The sequence below is a fragment of the Protopterus annectens genome, chromosome 5.part0 (genome assembly GCF_019279795.1).
Source record: "Protopterus annectens isolate FY-2018-M chromosome 5.part0, PAN1.0, whole genome shotgun sequence".
In the NCBI taxonomy this organism is placed as follows: Eukaryota; Metazoa; Chordata; order Ceratodontiformes; family Protopteridae; genus Protopterus; species Protopterus annectens.
Genome location: NC_056735.1, coordinates 695,249,300 through 695,268,682, shown reverse-complemented (window position 1 = coordinate 695,268,682; position 19,383 = coordinate 695,249,300). Strand labels below are relative to the sequence as shown.

General features: G+C 36.7%; 1 protein-coding gene across 3 annotated transcripts in view; it reads left to right on the top strand.

The window, feature by feature from the left end:
- FRMPD4 (FERM and PDZ domain containing 4) overlaps positions 1-19,383 on the top strand; it is a 1,947,279-nt gene that overhangs the window by 1,170,599 nt on the left and 757,297 nt on the right. For all 3 annotated transcript variants that reach the window (XM_044072543.1, XM_044072542.1, XM_044072544.1), the window contains exon 4: positions 17,002-17,104. In XM_044072543.1, the coding sequence (XP_043928478.1) occupies positions 17,002-17,104 (103 nt within the window). The remainder of the gene's footprint in view (positions 1-17,001; positions 17,105-19,383) is intronic.

Genomic DNA, 19,383 nt, shown 5'->3' with positions numbered 1-19,383 from the left:
GGGAAGGGATAAGAAATGTAGTAGAGAGAGTGAACTTAGTAGATGCAGTGAGGTAGCGATTATGGCAGTAGAGCATGCCAAGTTTTTGGTGTTTTTTTATGTTTAGTTGGAGATGGGTATTGAATTTAAGCTGGTTATCGATCTGGACTACTAGTAGTTTGATTTCAAATACCAGTTCAAGAGGTGTGTTATTCTGGCTGGTGATGGAGAATAGTTTTCTATCAATGGTGTTGGTTTTAGAGGGGCTAAATACCATGAACTTGTTTTTTGATGCATTGAGTGCTAGATGATTGTCTTTCATCCACTGTTCTGTAGTAGAGAAGGCATATTGAGTCGGTTTTAAGAGAGTGGGGATGGATGTGGCTGCACAGATAATCTGCATATTGAATAAGGTTAGCATGAGGGATTAAGCGGAATAAATCATTTATGAATATATTGAAGAGGAGGGGACCCAAAATTGAACCCTGGGGGACACCAGTGGGGGTGTTAAGGAAAGAGGAGATGTCTTTTTTCCACTTGACATCTTCTTGTCTGTTGGAGAGATAGCTGGTGAACCAATTGAGAGAGGAAGGGGATAGGTTTAGGTTAGATAGTTTAGTTAGGAGAAGGTTGTGAGAGATAGTATCAAAGGCCTTAGAGAGGTCAAGAAAGAGGGTAGATACAGTAGAGCCAGAATCTCTGGCTTTATTTACAGTTTCCAGGAAGGAAAGGAGAGCAGTCATGGTGCTGTGACTGGGTCTGAGTCCGTGTTGTGTGGAAGTTAGTAAGTTATTATCTAAGAGATAGGGAAGGAGTTGAAGATGGGTACATTTCTCTAGGAGTTTTGATATAGGAGAGAGGATGGCAATGGGACAGAAATTAGTGATATTGTTATTATTGCTTCCTTTGTGCAGGGGAAATATAAAAGCCCTTTTCCAGAGTTTGGGTACAAGACCTTCTTGGATAGAGCAATTGAATAGGATGCTGATGGGGAAGACAATGACTTTGGCAGCTATGCTGAGGAAGGATGAGGGAATGTTATCGGGGGCATTGGTGCATGGTTTTAGCTTTTGCAGGAGTTTTTTATGGTAGAAGTAGGAATGGGTTTTATGGAGAATGGTGGGAGTTGAAAGATAGGATATGAAGGAGGTGACAAGAGTGGGGATGCAGAAGTAGGGGGTGAAGTGTAATTAGAGAAGGATGAGGTTAGTTTGGAAATAGAGTCTATGAAAAAAGAGTTGAATTGGGTGGCTAGATCTATATCTAGTGCATTTGGGTCTGGGCTTGGGTTTTCAATTGAGCCAGATTTTAGGTGGGTAGTGATACCTTTCCTGAATTTTTGTGGATTGGTTTTATGGTTGTTTTGGAGTAAGGAGAAGTAATTCTGTCGATCTGCTGTGATAAGCTTTTTAACTCTATTGCGAAGTGTTTTGAATTCATTAAGGGTGGTGGGAGTTTTGTTTCTTTGGTAAAGTGCCCAGGCTTTGTCTCTAAGTTGCATGGCAGTTAGTGTTTTTTTTGTTAACCAGGGGTCGAGTTTGTTTCTTATTCTTTTGGTTTTTATGGGGGGAAAACTATCAAGCAGTTTTAGAAAAGTTGTATTGAAGTGTGTGACAGCATTATCCAGTGGTAGAGTTTTTAGAGGGTTCCAATTAATTGATTTTAGGGAGTCTGAGAAGGCTTTTGGGTTGAAGTTTTTTAGGTAGTGAGTGCTGATGTAATTATGAGTTACTTGTAATAGAGAAGGAAGATGTCTAGTAAAGATGGGAAGGTGGTCGCTGAGGGAATTGGGAAGAGTTCCACTATCAGGGTAGTAGTGGGGGTGAGAGACTAACATCCAGTCTACGGTGCTGCCACTGGAGAAGTCTTTAGAGGGCCTGGTAGTGAAGTTGATGAGCTGAGAGCACTTATATAGGTTGATGTTTAGGGGGTGTGTAGGGGAATGAATGGAGGACCAATTAATATTTGTATCTCCCATGATAATAGTTTAATTACTGATATTGGTAGAAAGCCAGGAAAGGATATCCTCAAGTACTGAGATAGTGTCTTCAGGGGGGATATAAATGGAGGCTATGCATATGTGTTTGTGCTTATTTAATTGAAATAGAGCTAGTATTAGTTCTACATTGGTGAAGTGAGAAATTGGTTTGTTATAGGAAGTAATGGATAGGGCGAATGAATACAGTAGAGCTACTCCACCACCCTTTTTGTGGGCCCTGTCTTTTCTGATGATGGAGTAGCTAGGTGGTACTATTTCAGCATCTTTTATATGAGGTTTTAACCAGGTTTCAGATATAGCTAAGATGTCAGGTTTGTTGTAGAGAAGCCAAGCATGGAGGTTGGGGATTTTGTTAGCTATGCTTTGGGCATTTAGAGAAGCAAGTAGGATGGATTTAGATGTAGAGGAAATTGTGTCTGGGCCAGGGTTAGGGTGTATATCTCGAGACAGAAGTATGGTTGTTAGGTGCTGGATTATGCTGATGAGGTGTTTGGATTGCTTAGTTTTTATGTTGTATATTGTTAGATTTGTGTGGGTATTGGAGGTTGGGGGGGGGGCTACAGAATTTATAAGGAGTGCTTAGTTTGTAGTGAAAAAATAGATGGTTGTTAATGGGATACAGTCCAGGGGAGATTGAGACAAATGAGTGTAAGTGTGTTGTAGGGAGTGACTTGGTTATGTGAAGGAATGGTGTGTGAGTTGTGGTGCTGGGCTGGGTAAGGTAGTGGATATAAGTAAGTTGATGTATGTTTTGTAAGCATGTTGAGGCTTTGATAAAGTAGAATATATAGTGTAGAGAAAGGGTTAGGAATAGGTATTGCCTTATTAAATATGAAGAGAAGTGTGAGGTGATAAATGGTGTGTAGGAGGAGGGGGTAGGAAGAGGATGGTAGTGAAAGGGGTGGAGTTTAATAGGTAAAGAGGAAATAGGAGTGGTTAGGTGAGTATAAATGTAGATGCAATGGGGGTGGTTGGAATTTGGGGCTTGGGTAGGGGAGCGGAGTGAGCCCGCAGGGCAAACGGAGCGGGTTACACCCAAGGAAGGTAGGCAGCAGGACAGTGTGAAAAACAATCAGTCAGGTGAATGTAAGTACAGAGGAAGGTAAGCAGGGTGGTTCAATAAATGCTTGGGGTACAATATGAAGGGAAAGGAGAAGACAGATTCCAGAGGTGGAGATGGGTAGGACTTTTACTTAGCAGTTAAAGAGAGAGAAGACTATTAATATGTTATATTATAGTGACTGGGAAGGCGTGAGGGAAGAGAGGTTATAGATGGGTAGACACTGACCCCTAGTGGACAGATCCTGAATTTGCAAGGAGAGGATCCACTAAACCAGATTTATAGGTGTAGGGAGCAAGACGGCTCTGATATAGGGAAAAAAGGAGCCAGGGATGTGGCAGGTATGAGGGGAAAGCGCAGTAAGAAGTGTATGGCTGCAGGCAATTCTGGCTGGGTTCCTTTACTAACACCAGGCAAGTGATAGAACAACTTCTCAAGCAAATTACAGTAGGGATAGTAGCATGTTACATACTTTCTTTAATCCTTTAACTCTCTCTTCTGGGAGAAAGATAGGACTGTCCTTGTAGGGAGTCAGGCAAACAGAGTTAGACTTGCTATCCTGAGAATGGCCTTGGATATCCAGGAGGGCTGGGCCAGTAGGCCAAGCCATCTTAGGAGAAGAAAGTTGAAGAGCTGGAGAAAATAGAGAGGGAGACATTTATAAATTAAGTAGTAGATTAGGCAGTAATTAAGGATAATACATAATTAACAGATTAGGCAGCAGTGAGCATATACAAAACTAAGCACCAATGCATCATGAACAAGTTCCTACAAAACTAGGTATAAAAATCCCTACAAAACAGTTTAAAAAATCTTCTAAAATAATACATTTACTTATCTATGTCAGTGTTTCAGTGTCGTTTAATACCAGATTCAGTAATAGGATAAAATAGAAACAATGTAATTCCTGCAATAGATCAGCATTTTCAACAAATTACACTTTAACCCACAGTCATGTAGTGAAACTCACATACACAGAATTAGTGTCGTTAATACCTGATTCAGTAACAGGATAAAATAGAAACAATGTAATTCCTGCATTAGATCAGCATTTTCAACAAATTGCACTTTAACCCACAGTCATGTAGTGAAACTCACATACACATACTCTAAGTTCCAAATTCAGAAGTGGACATTTATAGGTATTAAGAAGCACATTGCATTGAGCTATCCAAGGCACGGAGCTATTTATGGTCTCCAATTAAGAGTGGTGAGACTCTGGGGCACAGTTCCGTCTATACGCGTAGCTACTATTAGGTATGTCCTTTTACCAAGAGCAGGATATGCTATGGTATAGTGTCTCCGATAACCATGGACTGGAAGGTGATATGTAAAAGTGGAACAATTAAGGTTGTAATTCATGGCTAGGACATACTACTTGGAGTAGGTACTTCCAAAGGAGTTGGAGGGTAATATTAGTTTGGTTCGAGCACTGAGCACAGATGTAGCTGGTGAGTGAAGGTTCAATGGATGAGCGCAATACTGTATAGCATTTGCTTTGCTGTTACCATAAAAGCATGCACTTGTAGAGTTCTGTAGTAACAAACATCTCGGCTTATAGACTTGTGTGGTTCCTGAAAGGGGCTGCAAATACCTCATAAGTGATTGTTGTAGTAGCAGTGGTAGTATTCCTACATGTTGAGATTGCTAGAAACTAGTCCTGAGTGAACCATTCAGGGGAAAGCAGGGCATGGCTATAGTGAACTTAAATACAGTTACATACACTAACATGAAAGTCATACCAATACGAATCATAGCTCAAGTTGTGACATTGTGATTTATTCAAAAGGTATACATATATATATATATATATATATATATATATATATATATGTGTGTGTGTGTGTGTGTGTGTGTGTGTGTGTGTGTGTATGTATATATATATATATATATATATATATATATATATGTATATACTTAGATATATACATATATGTACGTGCTGGCAAGCTTGGGAGGGTGGCCTAATGGTAAAGGTGTTTGCCTTACAAACACAATGTTCAGGGTTTGAGTCTCACAAGGGATAATTGGATAGGCTTAAAATGCCTTGCAAAGGCAGTTAGCCTAGTACTACTCTATGAACCTATGAACCTGACCATCTACATTCCACTTCATGTCAGCACCACATGAAAATGAAAAACTCTTAAAGGAGCTTCCAATAAGCTTTAATACTATTGTTGCTACAAATGCTTGTAATAGTCTGAGTTAATCAATAGTCAGTTCTAGTTAAGAGTATTATATTTCAAAGCTCTGCCAAGCAGAATTAATCAGATTCCAGGTCAGAAATCCTAATAAACAAGCTACAATTAAATACTCACAAAACAATCACAATAATGGGTATATACATACCCTCAGGTAACAATGCTAAAACCCGATATGATGTCATCTGCTAGGCCTTCCATACCTCTCAACTGTCCAGATTTTTTCAGACTGTCCAGACATTTGGCTCATATTTTTTGTCTGTTCCTCATAAAATGTGTGGTTTTCTGACAAATCACTGGGATGATCTGAGGATTGAAGTCACTAAATAATGGTATGCATTTGAGTTTCAGACTTCAAATAATTCATAAAATGTTTGTTAAAACAACCCCTGTTACTCTAGCAACTTTCTAAGTTTATAAGAGCAGTATTTAAAACATGTCCCTATTTTGGTGCCTTTGTCCCCCCCATTTTGTAGGGCTTTGTCCAAATTTGTTCCACTAAGAGGTCAAGAGGTATGAGGCCTCTGCAAACATCACTCATCAGACTATGATATTGTGTGATGTTAAGATAGATTGGCAAACCATACAGTATGAAATTCCAACTTATAATATACATTTGTATAAGTGCACCCAATTTATTGCCCAATAATTAGATATAACAAAGCCATGGCCAGCAAATTAACCCTTGATTGGATACTAACATCCTCTACAAATGAAATATCATAATATGGAACTCTGTCAGACATCCCCAGTGATCACTTACCAATCTACACCATAAGGTACAAAAGTAACAGCCTGAAAACACATCATTACTGCCTGGTAAAAAATAAGACTTCATTATGAAGATGCTTTTATTACTATATCACATCTCCCTGACTGGGAGTTACTAATGACTCTGCTCATAGATTATGATGTCTCTGAGTTCTACAAAATCTTTGCGGTACTGTAAACACAACAGCCCCATCAGAATAAAAGGAGTCAAAGCCATTTCTCCCTCATGGGAATCCTTAGCATCTAAACAACTCATGAAACAAAGAAACAACGCATGCAAGGTCTGGAAAAAAAAGTAATAATAAGACAGCTCTTACTCTACTAGCATGCATACTCCCCCTGTAACAAACCTCTCTAACATCTCTACCCCAACTTCTCCAATCCCGTTCTTCCACCCTTCTAACTACCTTCGGATTGCAGCCAAATACATTACTTGTAAACCTATATCTCAGCTGTAATCTTAGCCACTGTTATTCAAGGGTAATAGCTGCTAGCTCAGCTATTAAAATACTTGCTAGTCTTTATGGCACCAATGATATAAGTGTTGCACCATTTAACTAAATACTTAATTTCATTTTGAACTATAACTGTTTACTACTATTGTTAAACAAAACCTACCTATACTTCTTGTAACTTGTAATTAATTGTTGTTTTTAATTGTTGTTTTTATTATGGAGCTTTCCTTCCCGGGCCTCCACTGAAAAAGGACCTGTGTCCAGTCAGATTTTCCCGGTCAACAAATGTAAATAAATAATAAATAATAATAAATAAAAAACTTAAACTAAACAACTTATTTCCATGCTACTCAACCAACTAAAACATGCACACTAATAATCCAAAATTGTTTTGGGCAGCAACCAATAAACTGTTAAATCCTGAACACATCAAATAGTCAACATCAAACATGCAAAAACAAAATGATACCATAGTCAACCAATGCAACCAGTCAGTAACCATCCAGGTAACTAATCAAGCTGTTGAGGATCCTACTCTATCAAATAGCCTCCTTCAGCATTTCTCCTTCCATCCATTTCTCACAAATAACACAAAAATACCTCAAGAAAGCAAAGTATTACAACTGCTTCTGACAATGTACTTGGCAAATATCTTAAAATGGCATCTTAGGCTATTGGATATTCTGTTTTATTTCTGATAAATCAATCCATATCTGAAAATGCAATCTCCTGCCTACCTATGGAAAAAAAAAACATTCATTATTCCACTGCACAAAGGTTGAATCAATACAATTTTTTCAAAGTATATGTCAATTGCCATTTTATCTCCCTCATTAAAAATATTAGAAAAAAATGTGTCCATAAGCTATTTATCAACTATCTAACAGATAATCAGATAGCCTTTCCCCTAACACAGCTTCTGTCGTCATCACAGCATAGCACCTTACTATATGTTGTTAATATTGTCAATACCCACATAAATGCTGGAAGTCTACTCTCCGCCATTTTGCTAGACTAAACAAAAGATTTTGATACTGTGTCCCACGACAAATTCTTACAAAACCCCTCAAGCTGTGAGCTCACCAACTCTTCACTGCAATGGTTCCATAGCTACCTCTCAAATAGAACTCAAGCAGGTAAATGAAAAAACAATTTCTCAACCTTCTTGTCAGTAAGTATTGGTGTTCCACAAGCATTTATGCTAGACCCCATACTTTTCAACATATAAATCAATGACCTCCAAACTGCTACAAAAATGATACTCGAATTCAATATGCCGATGACTCGACCATAATCTGTTCTGCCAAATCTCTTACTAAACTCCAAGAGCTTATTCAGCAATCCTTCCTATGAATTGAAACCTGATGAAATAATTCACAACTGCTTTTAAAGCCTAAAAACAACATTTCTGATCTTTACCTCAAAACACTTCTCTACCAAAACAACAATATTCACTATTTTTTCTGCTAGCAACACCATGATAGAACAAGACAACCACACAAAATTACTATGTGTCAGGACAGCTGTCCAGTTGAAATTTGACCATGTTTTTGCAAAAGCCATGTACACTATACAGAGTAAAACCTATCTCACTGACATAGCCAGAACATGTATAGCCTCTACTTTCTTACTGCAATCTCGCCTCTATGCAGTCCCTTTGTTTACTAAACTTGACATCTCACAACTCTTTATACTTGAGTAAATATAAAAAAACATATTTACAGTAAACTATAACAATAGAACACACTGCTGCTTAGTACTCAGAGAATTAAACTTGTTAGAACTACCATATCACTAGCCCTTTCTCAGCTAATTACAATACACAGACTTGAATTCCCCAGCCTTTAACAAGTTAATAGAGCATTACTCCCAACTGAATTTTACTTGCTAGAAATAAAATCACTAATCCCATAGATCCACAAGATAAATTCCACTATTGCATATCTTCAATCCTTTTCTCTTCTTTCAGAATCCTAAAGAGCACAAACAGCCTTCCCCAATACTTGAATAGTTTTAATAGCATCTCCCAGCTTTGTTCAGTATTTTGTGACACTGTCCCCACCTTTATACATCTGTTATAAACCATATTATAACCATATATTATTGTCTCTGACTGTGCTTTACACCCCACCTCTTTTCTGCCCTACCTAGTTCCTTCTCTCACCTTCTGTTCCTTGAATTTCTGAGCACAAATAGTATCATCTGTTATCTATCTGATAAACCAAATATTATGCAATGACTGCCGATTAGTATTCCAAAATGTGCATGCTGATTGGCCAGCCCAACCAACGTGCCCATTGTAAATCTGACTTATACTAATGGAAAAAGGCCCGGTCACCCGGACTTTTTCCATTAGTATAAGTCTTGATTTTTTTTGTTTGTGTTAGGTAGCAATGGCGAACGGAAGATCTCCATTGCTGTAATCTCGCTATGTTATATGTTTAACATAGCGAGATATCTTAAAAAAAAAGCAAAGGAGATCTTCCTTTCTCCATTGCTTTTCTTAAAGATATCTCGCTATGTTAAACTCATTTAACAGAGCGAGACAGCTTTAAAAAAGCAACCGAGATCTTTTCTCTTTTTCTCTGTTGCTTCCTCAGTACAGCTCTGATGTACTGTGTAAGCATATGCATGTGCACTACATCAGAAAAAGCCCCAGGATACAGGAAAACTGCTGAAGGGCACCACACAGGTATTATACAAAGGCATTATTTAAGAAAAGTAACTATTTGTTTTTCTTAAATAATGTCATTGTATAATAGCGTTAACCCATGTCTGGGTGTGGGGAATGCTAGCTTTACCCACGGTTGCCTTTGTTTGGCCACTCGGGTTTTGCCATCATGACCAAACCACACCAACCGTGGGTAAATCTAGCATTACCCACATCCAGACATGGGTTATTGCTTAAATACACCCTTTCAAATGCTCAGTGTTCAACATACACTAATACATAAGTATTTTTATACTACAATAGCTGTCTCTACTTTCATATGAATGCAATCTAATTACCAAATGTATGTGTAGTTGTTCATGGGTGTTACTTAGTTTCTGTTCATGTACATTACTGAATGTGTGTCTAAAAATGTATGTAATATGTTACAAATTTTCTCCTCAGGCTTCATCTGGAAAGTTTCCTTTTTCACTAAACCAAATGAGATAAACTCAGTAAAAATGCAAAATAAATAATATAACAAATAAAATAAAAATATTCTCATCCCTCCATATCATTGCAATCTATCTTTTCTGCTTTCTGTGCTCTTTAATTGAATGCGTTTGCTTACAGAGTAAGAAACTCAATGCAATTTTTCCTTTTTCAGGGGCAAATCAGTAGCATGTTAATTGACTTGCATAAAGTCACACATTAGACAATTGATGGTGAGAGGAATCAAACTTTATGTGCCCTTGACTAAAGAAGCAGCTCAATAACATTTCAGTAGCTTAAGCCTCTCTGCTAAATGCCAGAGGTTTAATCAATTTTCAGTCATTAGACATTTTATTTTCTACATATAATACCTTTACTTTTGGCATCAAAAGCAGAACTGCTTATGTCATGACAGAAACGCCCATTGGCTTTTTTGTCCAATAACATTGCAAATATCCAAGGCAAAATGTACTGCTCTCAGGTTGAGAGATGTAAAACATAATGTAGCTGATGAGCTCACAGAGGATCTCTTACATATAATGGAGAGCTTTGGTTTCACTCTGGTAGTTACTCTTGTAACCAATATTTAAGAAATATGAGAGCATTCATTGGGTTTGGTCTTACAATAAGAACTTCTGTCATGTACGTAGTAGTAGTCATTTTTGTATTCTGCCCATCAATGTTACACTTCTAACTTCGGCTTGCCCTGATTCTGGCATTTATATTGTGCTGCTTCTTGACTGGGTTTTGTGTAACATTTTGTCAAACATAATGTGTGGTAATATCATACCTTTGATGAAACAACTTCTTGAGGGGATCAATAAAGAAAACTCTGAGCTGCTAATTTTGGTCAGGATGCTACAGATTGTGTGTGTGTGTGTGTGTGTGTGTGTGTGTGTGTGTGTGTGTGTGTGTGTGTGTGTGTGTGTGTGTGTGTGTGTGTGTGTGTGTGTGTGCAGTCCTAGACTTTTTCAGTTTTATGAGCTTTAAGATGCTTATGCCTGGACAGCAGTTAGAATGTAAATCAAGGAGGATTGGTTTGGCAGATACTAAATTTAACCTGGACATGAACAACTCAGCGAACTTTGATATGAAAGTAATAGCCTCGTTTGATGACACAACTAACCATGTAGCAGCGTTCTTCTGATAGTGAGCAAGCTTTGCTGCCTTACCTTATCTCATCGTCATTTCTAAGGCTTTTGATTTGTCTGTAATGCAAGGATGCTGCACAGAACACTCTTTGTAGTTAAGGTTTGCAGGATCTGGTAGCCCCTCCCCCAGAATGAGTCTAAGGTTGATTTTGTTTGTCACTGTTTAAAATGCCATGTCTTTCACTTGGCAAAGTTTAATTATGTCACTTAAGTTGAGGCCACAAATTAGTTTCAATATGTATATTCTACCAACTGTGAAATAGACAGGGGGGGTTCTCCGAACACATCTATCATGGACACCCACTGTCCAGATATTTGCTATCATTTTTAGTTCTCTTTGATTCTGTATTTTCAAAACATCTTACACCTCTTGATCATTTTTGCTTTGAAGAAATTATCACTTTATCTGAGCAATTTGGGAATTGCCATCCAATGTCTAACCTTCTGTTGAGGAGGTTACTGAGAAATTGGTTTATGTCAGATGTATTCTTATTTTACTTTCCATCATATCTTGTATCCATGTCAGTCTGCACAACACAAAATCTGCCCTCTTTTGGGCAGTTAGTGATCTCCTTATGACGAACGATCATTGGTTATGTTTCCTATTTTCACTTTCTAATCCTTCTGCAGCAAAGACATCCTTCTGCATTGTTTGACACTGATAACCCCAGTAGCTTAATCAAGTGTTGTTGTGATTTTACTCCCACTGTATGTGTATGATCAGCCTCTATGGTTCTACTCAGTAATGGATCTCTGAAAGTAGTGCCTCCTGGAAGCACCTACTAACATGTGGGGTTGCACAGGGCTTGATATTGACCCTTTTGATGTTTATAGTTTTTGGATCACCATTTCAGGAAGGCATTAAAGAAGAGACAGTAGCAATCATTGTAGATAACCTCTACTTATAATCTTCTTTTCCCAGGAGTCTGTGCAAAAGTTGTCTTTATCTTGGAAGGTTACTGGGTTAGTTTAGTAGTCTTAAACTCAAACCAGCAAAGGCAGAGCCAGTACTGTTGCTTGAATGTTCCATGCATTATATGAGAGAGAGAGAGATTAGAGTGTGATTCATGATGGCAGGTTTCATTTAAGGACTTGGTGACAGCATGTTGATCTAATGTATATGCAACTTGACCCCATAAAGTATAGATATAATACCATATTTACCTGAAAATAAGACCGGGTCTTATACTTTTTCCCCTGCCGAAATACGCATTAGGGCTTATTATCAGGGGATGCCTTATTTACCCCCCTGTACAACAATCTACATTTATTCATTTATTTATGTACAAAAATTGACATTTATTCATGTAAACAAATCAACATTTATTCATGTGCACAAATCGACATTTATTCATGTACACAAATTCACATTTATTTGGTACTTTTCCATTATTGGCCAACAGTTCTAGGTAATGCATTAACAGTTGTGTGAGAATTCTACATAAACAGTGCAACAAACATTTCAGATTTAGAATATCTACACCTTGACTTTCACAGTGCAATATTTCATGCTTAACAGAAAGTCTAGAAAAATCTCAATACATGTGTATTGGAGGAGGGGAATTAAACAGATGAATAACTGCCACTTTTTGAGTGGTGATGCTTTCTTTATTCCTTAGCCAAACCGTAAGAGAAGAATGATGGAAAGTCATAAAATTACTTTGTAATTACCCCTTGATAATGAAACGTTACCTTAATATAATAAAGTCAAAAACTGACAAGAGCTTGCTGGCAACTGAAAGCAGAAGCAATCCATTCTGTTGCCCCGATAACGGAAAAGTTATTCAAATACAGTCAACCCCCGAATTACAGCCTGAATTTCTTGCAACTCCGTTTCCTGTAGAACCATTGGCCCCAATCTGTCATGCCTAGCAACAGATCTCTTCTTAAATGTGCAGTGCTTGTCCATGTAGCCTGCTCGTAGTGCATTGGCAACACAGCTGTCAGTGAATTTATCCAATTAATTCTTCACCCAAGTCATGACTTCTTGCAGGATAGGCTTCACAATGTTTCCACGCTGATTTCTCTCCATTCTATTTTCAATGTAGTCATTGAGTTTTATTGCACAAATAGTCCTTGAGTAGCTTGTTTATTGCAATATCAATAGTCTGCAGATAGGCAGTCATTCCTGCGGGAATCATTATTTGATCTATTCTTCTCTGTGCAAGGAAGTTCTTCATGTCTTTAGCGCAGTGAGTGCTGGCTGAATCCCAGACTAGCAGACCTCTTTTGCCACCTCGCAAAACAAGTGGCAGCATTACATCGACCCTCTTCTTTATAACTGCTTGTGTGCACCAGGCTTTTTCAGTTTCAAGAATGTAAAGGCCTGAAACATATTCAATCTTATCTTTCTTGCCCTTATTAATGATTAGAGGTGGGGTTTTCATTCCATCTAGACGAATTGCCAAAATACAGGTAACACGTGCACATTCATAATCAGTGGAGGGAATGTAGATTGACGAGCCACCCCTCTGATCAGTTGTTGTTTGATATCCTTGGCCCATAAACACTCTAGTTTTATCCATAGCAATCATGTTGGAGAGCTGATATTTAGAAAAGTCGATGCCATCAACAAAGGACTTGAATTCAACTGCAGGTTTAATAACTTCAGTATCTTTCAGCTTGAACAGTGTTGTCGATCTTCTTAGAGACAGTTCATTTCACTGAAGGAAGACATCCAGCCAATGATGTGATACTTTGAATTCTTCTGGGGATATTTCTAACTATGGTGCCACTGGAAGGGCAAATGCTTGAATATCAGCCCTGCACACAACCAAAGCCTCTGCTCTCCTGTTAGCAATCCATTCACAGATGATGTCTTCCAGCTCAGGAAATAATGGTTGCTGACCAGATCTACACTTGCACTTCTTATCATTTCCCTCGTCCATCTGTTGACTGAGGTTACCATACTCTGCTCACCATTTTCGGACCATTTGGATATCCAACTTCTTCTCTTTGCAGAAAGCCATCAGATTCTTTCCCCAGGAGTTCTCCACGATTCCTTTCTTGTACTCGATGGAATAACTCTTTCTTTTTGCACTCATCTTGTATGGCGGGGTTAATTGAAGACTTACGTGACAGGAGTGGCAACAAAAATGGCGACAGTTAAGAAGACACAACCACACCCATTCATTATCAAGTGCGCACATTTTACGTGCTTTGTCTGCACGTTGACCAATCAAAGTACACTTGTCAGTGTTTCAGGGCCAAGAATCTCAAACATCAAGTGTGAGTGAGGATTAGGGTTACAGTAAGAATTGTGGAGGACTCCCGGGGAAAGAATCTTACGACTTTCTGCAAAGAGAAGAAGTTGGGTGTCTGAATGATCCAAAAATGGCGAGCAGAGTATGATAACCTCAGTCAACAGGTGTCAATAATATTATTATTTTATAATTCAACACATCTGGTCATGTGTTGTTGACGATCTTAACTGGGGCTTATTTTTGAGGTAGGACTTATATCATGACCACCCTGGAAAACCATGCTAGGTCTTATTTTCTGGTTAGGTCTTATTTATGAAGAAATATGGTAATACTAACATGACCCTTCATCCCCAAGGAGAAAAGTTAGAAATTTTTGCATTCCTATTTGAAGCTATGTAATACATTAGTAGTATCTTACAATGTGTAAATTGTATTATTAATGAAATTAATACCAAAGTTATATTCTTAATGAAAAATGATTAGAACAGTTTCATATTTTGTAATTAAAAAGTGTTTCTTTTGAAAAAGTTTTGATAAGTTTGTAAGTAAGCTGTACTGTAATCATCTAAGACTTTTCATGCTAATGTAAAACTCTTATGAATCCTTTGCATTTTCAAATAGCAATTTTGCATATTTAGAAATCAATAAAACCAGTGATGCTCAGAATTCTGAAAATGAAATACTCCTTGTAACCACATAAATATTGATCTGTAAAAATAAAATAATATCTGTGTAAATAGAAGTCATAGCAGTTTTCTCAAACTGCAGTAGACGTAAACTGCTGCTTCTGGAAGCATGCTGGTTAGATTCAATCCATTTTCATTAGTTTTGCATAAAAGAAATTTTATCTTCAATGAAATGATAATGCACCATGATATACTTATTGAAAACTGAAAAACTGTTCTCAGTGCAAAGTGCTTGGATATCAGTGTTCTATGGAAATTCTGCAGCGTACCCCTGAATATTAGAGGGGGTGATGACTCTAATAATTTAGCCATGACAGAATTAAGATGGATATTGAAATTTAATGCTCATAACTTTCCTGGCCTAAATACGTTTGTATCTATTAAGCCTATTTTGAATGCTAGGAAACGTTAATGTAAATATAAGTTTAAAATATATATATATATCCCCCTTTTTTTAGGCTATATTTTGCTTTTCTAATTAGAAAGATGGTCCATTTAGTTCATCATCAGCAGTGACATATATTGTTTTAGTCCTAGACTTTCAGTTTGGTTATTTCGTAGTGGTAAACATAATTATTGAGCACAGCAAGCAGCTTAACTAATATTTTGTTCTTTATTTTATAGTCTATATATATAACCTTTATTGTCACTACACACATATAAGGTTTAGATGTTGTTTATAATAATTGACAGTTTTTTACTCTATCAGGTCAAGTTGTATGGTTAGTTTATAACTATAAGCTTTATCTAGTATAAGCTGTCCCTGAGTAAATAAAAACTTCATTATTATCTAATTTATTCATTTTTATACTTTTATAGTTAATGAGTTTAAAATATATTCTCTTTTTTAAAATAATCTTTAGATAAAAAATTTGGTTAAAAATTTTATTTATAGAATATCTATTTAATTTTGTAACGTAACTCATTATTTACAATATATATTCTTTCCCTTTTAGTATATTAACGTTGTTAAATTAATATAAAATACCTTATACACCTTAAATAACTTGTGCTTAGATGTATGTTACGTGATAGTCACTTCTTGCTGTTTTAAACATTGTTCTGTTTTTACTATTCAACTTCCTCTATAGAAGTTGGTAGGTTGCTCCGAAGTTTTATGTGGCGGTAATTAGAACTGCAGCTTTTGTTTGCATTATTTTTGTTTGCACTATTATTGTGCGCATCTGAAGTTTATTAGTTTACAATTATACATAGTTGCCGTCAGCAACCAAATTGATAAGGTTATTGTTGGTTTTATTTTTACCATGCAATACCGTTCTCTTTTTAAAATGTATTTTATTGTCATTAAACCGAAGCTATTGGTTTTTTTAATCTTTTTTGCTTGTGCAAATATATACCTTCACTTTATTGTATTTATTGCAGAATCGTTCATCATGTTTATTGAACCTTTACTTCTAAGCTATTATAGCTGTGGGTTTCTAACTTTGGGTTCTCAAAGTTGATGATACAGCTTTTAAGTTTTACTTTAAAAGGAAAAAAAGTTTCAGAAATGTATTAGCTGATCTGTTTAGTGTCTGCTTCATGAAGGACTATTTCGTAAATGACTGTATTTTTCTGTATATTTTGTACGATTTTGAATCGTTTTAATATACCCTTACAGAATGAAACTGGAAGTTTATAACTTCATATATTTTGTTTTAGCTTTATTATATATTTCTTAGCACAGGAACGCTATGTAGATACTAGGTTGTTGGTTCTTTTTCTTTAAAGCATTAACTGTTAATTAGTTTAATTGGTCTTAATTTGATTTTAGCTTATGCTATTTAAACTTTGTGTGTGGGGCTTCTTATTGTCTGAGGAAGCGTGGTTGCACCCACGCGAAAGCGCTTACCGTTACCCACTGTTTCATGGATTAAAGGATTTTCTATTTTACTTTCATTACGCTTACTTGCTTGCTTTATGGACTTTTGATTGCACATTTATGTATTGATTTACCACATCGTGGTAGAGACCAGGTTACTGTTTTTGCAGTTTTCTCAAACTGCAGTAGACGTAAACTGCTGCTTCTGGAAGCATGCTGGTTAGATTCAATCCATTTTCATTAGTTTTGCATAAAATAAATTTTATCTTCAATGAAATGATAATGCACCATGATATACTTATTGAAAACTGAAAAACTGTTCTCAGTGCAAAGTGCTTGGATATCAGTGTTCTATGGAAATTCTGCAGCGTTAGCTCTAATATGAGTGCATATTATTATTATATATATTAAAAATAATTACTCATGTCACCCTGGTTCAGAGAATCATGGCTAATAAAATGGCAGGAGGTACACTGCTTACACATATTAATGATGGTTTTGTAACCTGTATTTAATTGTCATTTATTCTTAGGAGGTCCATCTGAAGGAAAACTCATCCCTGGAGATCAAATCATAATGATAAACAATGAGCCTGTCAGCACAGCGCCAAGGGAAAGAGTCATTGACCTTGTCAGGTAATGCTGCACCCTTTGCCATATTATCATCATTCTCTGGTCAAACTGTTTGAATAAAGCATGCTTGGTTAGTCAATCATTTTAAAACAAGAAACAATATTTTAATACACAGAACAGCATATTCATAGGCATTAAGCAGTCTTAATAAAGAATGAATGACATTTAAAAACAGAAGAACTGTGTCTGCAAATAACTTCAGGACATAAATAAATACCAGAGTACACTGAAGACTGCATGCAACACTTACTGAGAGCTTCAGATGTTTATACACAATTAAACAAGCTGCATATATTCAAAACTACCATCACATAGCTGTTTACATCTTGCAAAAGCATGCAGTCTTTAGAACCCTGAAACATTTGTACATTTACTGAGACAGAGTATTCTGAATTTCTTGTAGAGAGTAGCATACAATAGTTGCAAGAAAAACATGATGTACTCCATAGCATGATCAGGTCTTTTGTTGTTATGATACTGACAATGGAAGTGAGAATGTTGAAAATATAAGGCAACACTGTTATTTGTTTGTGAAGAGACAATAGTGTAATAGTAAGCAAAGTAGGGTGGTGAAAGAGATTTTCTGTTTGAGCAGGGGCAGAGACAGCAGGCCAAACAGATGCTTAATTTTCTAATATAATATGAGAAACTGGATACGAAAATGTTGACAGTTTGACATCCTACTGTGAAAAGGGTAAATATTGGCCATAGAAAGGGTGCTGCCAAGCATACTCAATGTAGGCCATCTATATCCTTCGGACAAAATTATTCATTTCCTTTTATGGAATAGGGATGGTTACATCAGTTGTAAAGATAAATTATTCTCTGAACTCATATCTCTATTGAGCTGAAAGATTCACAGTCACACAAACTAACTCTAAAGATAGTCACTGATATGACTCAGAAATTACCCAAGTGACCTCAGAGCCTGTGTAGTATCTATGTTTCCTGTGTGATTTTGTTTTACTTAAGGAAGTTTGGAATTATGATGCTTTCTCAGCAGTAGTCAGGATAATAGATTGGCATCCATTGATGACAGGTAAGACCATACAATGCAGTGCCAGTTTCCTCTTGATGCTGTTGGCTTTATGCATATACTGGCAGTCTTTAAAAAAGTTTGAGATTTGGTAACCATTTAAAAATTTTGGGATTAGTCCTACCAAATCTTGAAATGTGGAGACTGAATGGCTGAAAATCAGGACTCACATATACGAAGTCTAAGATTGCTATTTCTTTGGAATATTCCCATTTTTCTGATGTGTTGCAATATTGGACTTGGTATATATAAGTTCAGGTGTGGGGATGGGCTTGATCCTACATTAGTGGGTTCCAGGGAGGTTTGCTACTCTGTGAAAAACAAGATGAAAGGAGAAAAACTATTCAATATACCCTATCGTATTTAATATTTTCAATTGTTTCAGTCTTTCAGGACTCAGCAATGTGAATCTCAAGATTTCAATAGGGAGCCTGGTATTTATTTGTAATTCTCTAGTTCCTCAGTTTGAGTTCTTCCAATAGTTTAAAAATTCAAATAAAAAAACACATATCAAGGATTAGGTATGACAGAGTAAAGGGAATTTTATTGTAGTTCCATGAATTTGGTGAAAAATTAACACTCAAATATAAAACTCAAATCTCATATCTCAGAATATTGAACATAATAGATCACTGGTATCCTGTCATAGTGGATGGACTCAGAGAAGGGCAAGAAGAGGAGGAAAGCATTTTTCTCACATTCTTCCTCTACTCTGAGTTAGTGCAGTCTCAGTGGTTTTATATATATAAACATAAAATCAAGCAAACATGCCTCTGCCTATACGATGACACCTCTATAACCATAAGACTGTTGGCATTAACCAAAACCAAGGCCCAACTCAGTATATTCAAGTACAAGATTACATATCCTCAGCAACTGATTTAGTGATACAATCTCACTCACAGTCTCACCCTGGCCTTCGAAGGTACCACACCAACTTACAAAGTATTTAGAACAAACTCCCTGAAGTGCATTCATGGATAGTACATTACATTTCAGACATCTTAGTTGCCACAGAAACCAGGTTTCACCTGGAAACAAACAAAAAAAATGAAGAAATTGCCCCTCCAGGCTGTAACATTTTCAGATTATACAGAGACAATAAAAAAAGCCACTGATGTCACTGTTTTCTATAAAAACACACTAGATATATCCATTTTTTCCCACACCCTGTCAATTTTCTCTATCTCAAAAATCCTACTAATCATGCTAAAACTAAACACTCACAAGACAATTGCTATCATGA